Source organism: Sinocyclocheilus anshuiensis, unplaced genomic scaffold (assembly GCF_001515605.1).
Source record: "Sinocyclocheilus anshuiensis isolate Anshui unplaced genomic scaffold, SAMN03320099.WGS_v1.1 scaffold1074, whole genome shotgun sequence".
Taxonomy (NCBI): domain Eukaryota; kingdom Metazoa; phylum Chordata; class Actinopteri; order Cypriniformes; family Cyprinidae; genus Sinocyclocheilus; species Sinocyclocheilus anshuiensis.
Genome location: NW_015539894.1, coordinates 46,352 through 54,956, shown reverse-complemented (window position 1 = coordinate 54,956; position 8,605 = coordinate 46,352). Strand labels below are relative to the sequence as shown.

The 8,605-nt window shown below is 40.3% G+C and overlaps 1 protein-coding gene across 1 annotated transcript in view; it reads left to right on the top strand.

Moving 5' to 3' along the window:
- Positions 1-7,165, top strand: part of LOC107685894 (uncharacterized) — a 20,566-nt gene extending 13,401 nt beyond the window's left edge. The window contains exons 2-3 of the mRNA XM_016482627.1: positions 3,358-4,764; positions 7,098-7,165. Coding sequence (XP_016338113.1) covers positions 3,360-4,764; positions 7,098-7,165 — 1,473 coding nt within the window. The 5' untranslated portion in view covers positions 3,358-3,359. The remainder of the gene's footprint in view (positions 1-3,357; positions 4,765-7,097) is intronic.
- Positions 7,166-8,605: the final 1,440 nt, after the last annotated feature.

The following is an 8,605-nucleotide window of genomic DNA, read 5'->3' as shown; positions in this document are numbered from 1 at the left end:
TAAATTTCCAATCATTAGAGATAAGCAGACCAGTACCTCCACCTCTTCCAGTCAGACGGGGGGAGTGGGAAAAAGATAAATTATTTGAGAGTGCTGCAGGTGTAGCATTGTCCTCTGGTTTGATCCACGTCTCTGCCAGGGCCATGAGGTTTAGTCTTGAAAGATTTTATTACTTCTATTACAAGTCAGTTTTGTTTACAGCAAACTGGCAATTCCAGAGACCAACAGAAAAAGAAAGTAGTGTATTAGCAGACATAGGCAAAGTACGCAGGTTGTTAGGATTGCGCTGCCTAAAGTGTGTGAAACGTGGTTTGCGAGTGGTAGTGATGGTAGGGATCTGGAAACACATAGTAAGATTTGGTTATAAAAACTGAAACAGAAGTGAAACAAGTAGTAGGAAAATCAAAAGTGATCCTTATATCCTTTGCCGGTGTCCCTGCTCGGTGGAGTCACACGGTAGAGTCGACGGTCTTTACACTCTTCGGTCTTCACACGAGGAGGGCTTAACAGGAGGGCTGCCGCGGTATACTAACCTTTTTTATACCCGTCGGACAAAACAGAAATTGAATTCAGCTGAACACACTTTACTGTTTATCACAACAAAGGTCTAAGCAAGCAGCCGACACTGACAAGTTATGCGATAGAGTAGGAGACCAAACGCAACATATATTTCAAACTGTTTTTGCTGTACTTTGGATCAAATAAATGCAGGCTTGGTGAGCAGAAGAGACTTGTTTAAAAATGACAAATCTTACTGTTTAAATACTTTTGACTGCTAATGTAGCCTGTACATATACTGTCACCATGTTTGCTCTGTCTTTGTCCAATCAGTTACTCACGTCCATTTGTTTTCTCGAGCAGTTTCTGCTGTCTCCCGTTTTCCTGCGTCCAAGTTTCCTGCCACTGTTTTGGATATTTTGGACATCGCACCCACAATGTCTTGACTCTTGTGTTGTTTATTTGTTCCTAATAAATGGTTTAACTGCACTTACAAGTGAATCTCAAGTTATTTTGTGTGATAGGTGAATATATTCTAAATAAACTACAAACAAAAAATATATAAATGTCTTTTGTCCTCACATTCTTTCTGGTAACTATTCCCTCTCAGTCACACACCTGACTGAAAGGCTCATTATGCAGCTCATTATGTGGGCCCGTCTTCTCCGGTGTGAATCGCAGCATTATTCATGATCATTCACACCTCGCATATGCCCTTTCTACACAAAAAGAAATTTGTCTTAGAAAATATAAATCAATATATTGTTTTCTGTGCATGAGTGAGTAAGATGATTTTCACATCATTTTGAAGCAAAAACTCTAGGCTCCAAGATCCAGTTCTCAAAAGTCTTGTGAACAAATGTTCTGTAGGTGTTTTATGGCCTTATTCAAGTGATTAAAAAAAAAAATCTCACAAACACAATCATGTACATACATGCTGCTCACATATTAATGTAGCCCAGTTTGTGCTGATTACAGTGTTATTAGACTTTAGCCATTTATATGTTTATAAGCAACAGAAAAAAGCACAAATGTCAGGACATGTCAAAACTTCTCCAGGGCCCCAAAACACCCTCAGACCTAACTTTGCACATCTAGACTTTGCAATATTTGCAGACTGCAGTCTTCAAGTCACTCTTTTTCAGATTTTCAGTGGGGTTTCAGTCTGGGTTCTGACGAGGCCATGCAAGTACATTCAGCTTTTTCTCCTTCAAACACTGTGCGTCAGTTCTGCTGTGTGCTTTGGCTCATTGTCATGATGGAAGTTAAACCTTCTTCCCATTGACAGCTTTCTGGCAGAGGGCAGCAGATTTCATCCATTTTTCCTTCTGTCTTGACGAGTGCTCCAGTCCCTGCTGCAGAGAAACACCCCATAACAGGACATCACCTCCTCCATGCTTTACTGGAGGAATGCTGTTATCTGGATGCTGAGCTGGATTGGATTTTAGCGTTTGGTGTCGAGGCCAAATACTTCCATTTTAGTTTCATCTGCCTCAGAATCTTCAAGATGTGTTTTGGCAAAGCTCAGTCTGATTGCATGTGGCCTTTCTTGAGGAGCGGCTTTTTTCCATTCAAGCCACATCTGTGGAGAATCTGTGATATTGTTGTCACATGCACACAATGAGCACTCTTTGTCATAAACTCCTACAGCTGCTTCAGAGTTGCTGTAGGTCTCTTTAGTCTCCTCTCTGATCAGTTTCCTCCGGCTCTTTCATCAGTTTGGAGAGATGTCCTGATCCAGAGAGGCTCTGTGTTTTACCAAACACCTTCCACTTCATAATAGACTTCACTGTGCTTCTAGGCATTGCTATTTGAAACATTTTTGTCTCCATCTCCTGGCTTGTGCCTGTCCACAACTCTATCCCGGAGATCTTCTGACAGTGTCTTGCCACCCGTAGTTGATTGTTTGCTTCAGTTGCACTACCAAAGACTGAAATGCTCCAGAAAAGCTCTTTTCATGCTGAGCTGATCAGAATGAGCACAGCTGATCACAGGTGAAAGTCAGATGGCTTTGTGTGCCATTGAGAAGGTGATCAGCTACACCTGACTGAGTTTACAAGCCATTTTTAGGAGGAGCTGATCCTTTTTCCAACTCAGTGATTCTGTTTTTTTTTATTTTCTGACATGTTGGTGTTCTATCTTTCTCTTGGATGTTAGAAGTTGCACTGAGTAAATACAGCTGGATAAAACAAAAACTGTGTCTGTCTTCATTTCAGGCTGAAAAGCAACAAAACGTGATTATTTTAAAGGGGGCTGATTCTTTTCTATACCCACTGTAGATACAGATCATTTACTAATAATTTGTTCATGATTAACCAATGTGTTTTAAGCTACCAATACTGCAACACATTTGTGAAATAAGTGATTCATAACATATCAGCTAATTACTTATTAGTAATCATTTACTAATGATTTATGATCATTTCATGACATTTTTAGATGACTTACTAAACCATTCTGACATGTCACTTATTATTTTATCACTTATTAGTCATACACAAATAGTGCATTAATGTTTAGTAAATGCTTAGTTCATAAGTAAATGCTTGCAAATGGCTTATAACTGAATATTATTATAAAGGGTAACCAAACTTTTTTTGAGTGTATGCATTTGCATCGCTGCTCGTGCAAGCTGATAACAAGAACCATAGTTATTCTATACATTTATTATGCTAATATTAATAAGGGTTTTGTTGTTGTTTTTTAGCTGAGCACGAGGCAATTTAACCCATCGCAAGGCTGGTGTAATATTAAACCAGCGCTGGGGTGAATTTTCTTTTAGAGTGTATTACTACTGCTTTGAGTTGATTGGTAGTAATATACTGTATACATGATTAACATGCTTGTGTTTGTTGTCAGTCATGGCGTCTCCTGCTGGCCTCGCATTCCTGCTGTTGGTGTCGTCTGCCCTCCTCATCTCCACCGCGATCGGCCCTGCGTCTGCCGGACAGATCCAGCTGCAGAAACGGTCTCCAGAGGACTTAAAGAAAATCAAAGAAGGGGCTACTGCACTGCGCAAGTTTGCTCTTAGCAGAATTGACACAATTACTTCAGTAGTCTGCCCTTTTCTGGAACTCATTCCAGTTTGTGGGCCACTGATAAGTAGCTTTGTCAAATTAACAGCGGCAGAAATAAAAGGATACACTGATATGGACCTTCTCATGGGTGAATTTGAAAAACTTAATACTAAGCTTGACAAATATCATGTAGAGCAGAAGTGGAACAGCTGGGCAAGTGGTGCTTATTACAAGCCAGAGAAGCATATTGACTTAGCGTGGGATAAGTACACAACTATGTTGCAGAGTCTTTGGAAGGCAAAAGATGATGCAGAAATGGAGAGGCATAAGAAGGATTTTAGGAAAGCCTATGAAAAGTATGAGACTGCCACTAAGACATTACACAAATTGCTGGTTAAGGAAGGAGTGAGCTTTAGATATCCCCTGGGAGATGCACTGGCTGAACATGTTAACTGTCATGAAAAGGATATGAGAGCATACACTGTGTTCATTTATAAACTCATCTACAAAGGCAATACAATGAATGAATACTACTATAAACTCAAGAACATAGAGTCTGATGCAAGGGCTGATGAGATGGCTAGCATTGCATACAACATATCATCAGTTATGCTCCAAGTCCACATGCAGTGCATTAAAAACAGCATGGACTACGTTAAAAAGGATGTTAAAACACTCATTGACCAAAAAAAAGCTCGTTCAGATCTAGCAAAAGAAGTCTGGTCATTCCTGGTGAAGACGTACGACAGGTACGACTGGATGGTTGTTGCGTTTATAACCAAGAAATCTCAACATACAATAGTTAAGTTTCTGAACAGTCACGTCTTGTCAGGATTTACTCCGGTGGAAGAAGGCATTGTTACTGTGGCTGTCGCCAGACAGGTGAAAGGGAAACACACATTGGCACTTAAGGTCAAACAAGCCATTGGCAGATGCATTGATGAGTCAGTCCTGTGTTACAAGGTAGCAGAGAAACTCGCTAAATGTAGTGAACTTGTGAAAGGTAAGCCAGTGTCTCAAACTTACACAGCAGTGCACGCCTATTTAAGAGACGCTCACGACAGCCAGAATGCACAGAAAGAACAAGATGAAGACTATGACGTCAGTGCTGCTCCCGAAGACAGTCCAGATCTGTACATTTATAAGGGCAAGTGTAAGAAATTTCCATATTTCAAAGGCAAGTTTGTAGTTTTGATTAAAAGTGATGAAGAAATAATGACAAACGATCCCTGCTCCAAGCTGGACTGTGGTAAGAAGAAAAAGCAAGGCAGCTGTGTTCGTATAAAAGGCATGTTCCTGGCAGCGTGCGAGTGTAAGATGCCATACTATGGCCAGAATTGTGAGAAGAGCTTAGATGACTACAAGAAGGACTTAATTGCATGCCAATTGCACGCTCCCTCAAAACTTGCGACATCTGTGGCATTGTGCTGTGTGATAAAACTGCACATTTTAGAGTGGCCTTTTATTGTGGCCAGCCTAAGGCACACCTGTGCAATAATCATGCTGTCTAATCAGCATCTTGATATGCCACACCTGTGAGGTGGATGGATTATCTCGGCAAAGGAGAAGTGCTCACTAACACAGATTTAGATAGATTTGTGAACAATATTTGAGAGAAATAGGCCTTTTGTGTACATAGAAAAAGTCTTGGCAAAAAATGGGGGCAAAAACAAAAGTGTTGCGTTTATAATTTTGTTCAGTGTATATATAGAGGTGACGATTGCTCAGTCAGATCAAGTCGCTCATTGCAAATTGTTATTAATCTTCGATTTGCAAATCGTTATGTAACTGTAGCTGAATCAAGCGAGCAAGTTTATTACAAATTTATTCCTTTGACTTATTAATTAGTTCCCTCGTTATAGTAAATCATTGCCACACCATACTAATTTGTTTCCTCATTTTGACTTAATTAAAACAAGGGAACGTATTAGTGTAATGTGGCCATAATTTACTAGAACGAGGGAACTAATTCTTAATCATTATCGTAATCATTTATCATCATAAGATGATGCTTTGGTATTAGTGATTTGTTTGGATATAGAGCCTTAAACAATTTTATAAAAATTTCCAATTTCCAAAAAAAAAAAAAAAAGATGAGACACATTTGGTTGGCATTTTGCTTCATGGGGTTCTCTGCTGTTCTTAAATTATGAACGGCACTAGGCTCGTTTTTCTCATTTGCCACACCATAGTCAAAGCTAATCATTAATCATAGTTTTTCTTCAAAGAATAAATGATTTAAAACATTAGTTTCACACCCTCTAAAATGCCATGCATAATGTCAACACAGACATTATCAGTAGTGTGAAAGTACTGTAGAGAGTTTAGTCTGCTTTTATGCCTGTTAAAGCAGGATTGTTGCATGACATGTTCATTGTAATTTACTGCATCGAGCAAGTCCAAACACTGCATGTCGTGTGTGTCAATCAGACAGAAATGACAGAATTTGTTGCTTGCGAAGCTCTCCAAAAACCCTCCAAGTGAATGGCAGGCCAGATTACCAGCAGTGCCAAACAAAGATGTAATTTAGCCATTTATGTGAACGTCTATCCCTCTGGTTTTGAGAAATCTGATATTCTCCAACAATGGCTCAAATATTTTGTCAAAACCATAAGCCTCTGTCAATCGGATTAAAAAGCAAATACAGGTGGACGTCTTCAAGAAACTAATTGAATCTAGCAGGTAAATTCCTCAAACAAAAATAAACCTCTCCCATTTTGAATAAACTTTATAAAGTTTGAGTATATCTTTTTTTTTTTTTTTTTTTTTTTAATGTGAGTCATCACAGTAAGTCATGCAATTTATTGTCACTTTAGGGCTTCTGCATTTGTACTGACATGAATCTGCTATTAACACTTGAGTTAATTTACCTTGCTTTCCTGCAGTGTCACCTCTGTTTCCAAGGAAGAGTTCTGTTGCCTTGATAAAAGAGTGGTTTTCTGCTACATGAGCTTCTTGTTTTCTCCAATCACCTGCGGGAAATTCTCTTCTCTGGACACTTATGTTTATTCAGTGTTTCGCCGGTAATAGCACCGTTAAAGGGGTCCTATTATGCGTTTTCACTTTTTTAATTTTAGTCAGTGTGTAGTGTGTATGTTTGGGCATTAAAAAGATCTAGAAAGTTACAAATATCAAAGTCCACTCCAAAGGGAGATATTTAGTTTTTTAAAAATCCCTTTTCAAGAACTACAACGAACGGCTCGTTTGGACTACAGCATTTGGTTTCCGGGCTTTGTTATATCACAAAGCGGCTCATTGGAATATCATTATAAATAATTCCCGCCTACAGAAATTCGAATGGTTGTGGGGGGAAGGGATTTTAATAATGTGAAAAATAATGTGTTTTTCGAACCACCAAGCATGAGAGCATGTTCTAGTACACCCCCAAAAACAAAATCAAGACTTTGTAAAAGAGCATAATAGGACCCCTTTAAGTATTCGTCCATGCGTTTCTGGACATGGTCATTTCCTGACCCCCTCTGATGGCCATGATCCTTATATCACGTGTCTGGGCTGTAAACATGCTGATACTTTGTTCATAGAATGTTCATGACCTCATTTGTGAGCGCATGTCCGTGGCAGCTTTGAGATTGCGACTCAAGAGGTCCCCTCAGCTGCTCCCCAACCTGGGACTTCTGGAAAGCAGTTAGCACTCAGGGAGATCTGGGGGTTACAGTGGGAGCTCTTCTGCCAGGCCAGTCCTCACGGACCTCCCACTCCTCCACAACATTGCGTGCCATTGAGCTCCCAAAGGAGATTGCCAGGCCATCTTGCAGGGGTCCAACATTTTCATTTGGGGCTCCGCAGCTTGGGAGGGATCAGGCGCTTCAGAGGACAAGGACTCTGCTGAACTCCCTCCTTCTGGGAGGACTGCAAAGTCAGAGTCTGACTCTGAACTGTCTGCTACTGTATGCTTTCCCAGGCAGCCGAGAACATTGGACTTGAGTGAAAGACTCCACCCAACCCAGAGCGTTTTCAGCTAGACGATTGGTTCCTGGGAGCGAGGCGCAACTCGCAGCTGCAACCTGTCTCAGTGTCATTTTTCCCAGAGGTGCATGAGGAGGTCACGAAGTCATGGAGGGCTCAGGCCCTGTGCAACATGCATGCAGCCCTGGGCTCCTGGACAGGACCTTGACTGCAGTGGCGCATCAAATGCCTTGAGTTGCTGACAGTACCGCCAGTGCTAGTCCTGCGCCCGTTTAATCCGTTGCTTCAGGCCTGGATACATTTACAATGGCGAACTGATACAGGACCAAAAATACAAACAGAATAAACAAGGATGCAAACTAGGAGAATAGCAAGGGAGGACAGGTGGGGTAAATACCAATAATCAGGACTAAGACATATATAGCTTATGTATGACCTGGAAGTATTTATTCAGCGATCGGTGGTAAAAGATCATCTGTACGGAACATCGTTGTGTACGGAACATTTTTAGTCTACATTACCTGCTTCCAAACTTGTTTGTAGATTTTTGCTTTCGAGTCGCTATGTAAGCTTTTTATTAGTTTCCTTCACTGCACTTACATGTTATTAGCAAAGTGTAATAATATAAAAAGGCAAACTTCATAAAAACTGAACAAACTTTTTACAGAATGATTCAAAACATTGCTCATTAATAGACATGAAAACATACTTAAAGACAAAATAAAAACAAAAAAACATAACAGTTCTAAAACAGAGCTAATTGTGGTTATTAAGAATTAGGCTCACGGAAGAAATGTCTTGAAGGAGAGGAAACGCTATATAATATCGAGAGGTCCCTGATAGTTTGACAGATGACCCACAGCTGATTGACGGAGCCTACAAAACAGGTGAACGAAAGTATGTCCGAATCCTTAGTATTCATAAAAGAGTAGGCGAGAATTGCCTGCATGGTGCACAAATTCTCGCGAGATTCGGTCGTGCGTATACTTAAGTTGCGTTCGAATATGCCTACTTACCTAGGAGAAAACAGTACATTAAGAGAGTAGTATGTCTGAAACCTCAGTATTCATAAAAGAGTAGGCGAGAATTGCCTGCATGGTGCACAAATACTCGCGAGATTCGGTTGTGCGTATACTTAAGTTGCGTTCGAATATGCCTACTTA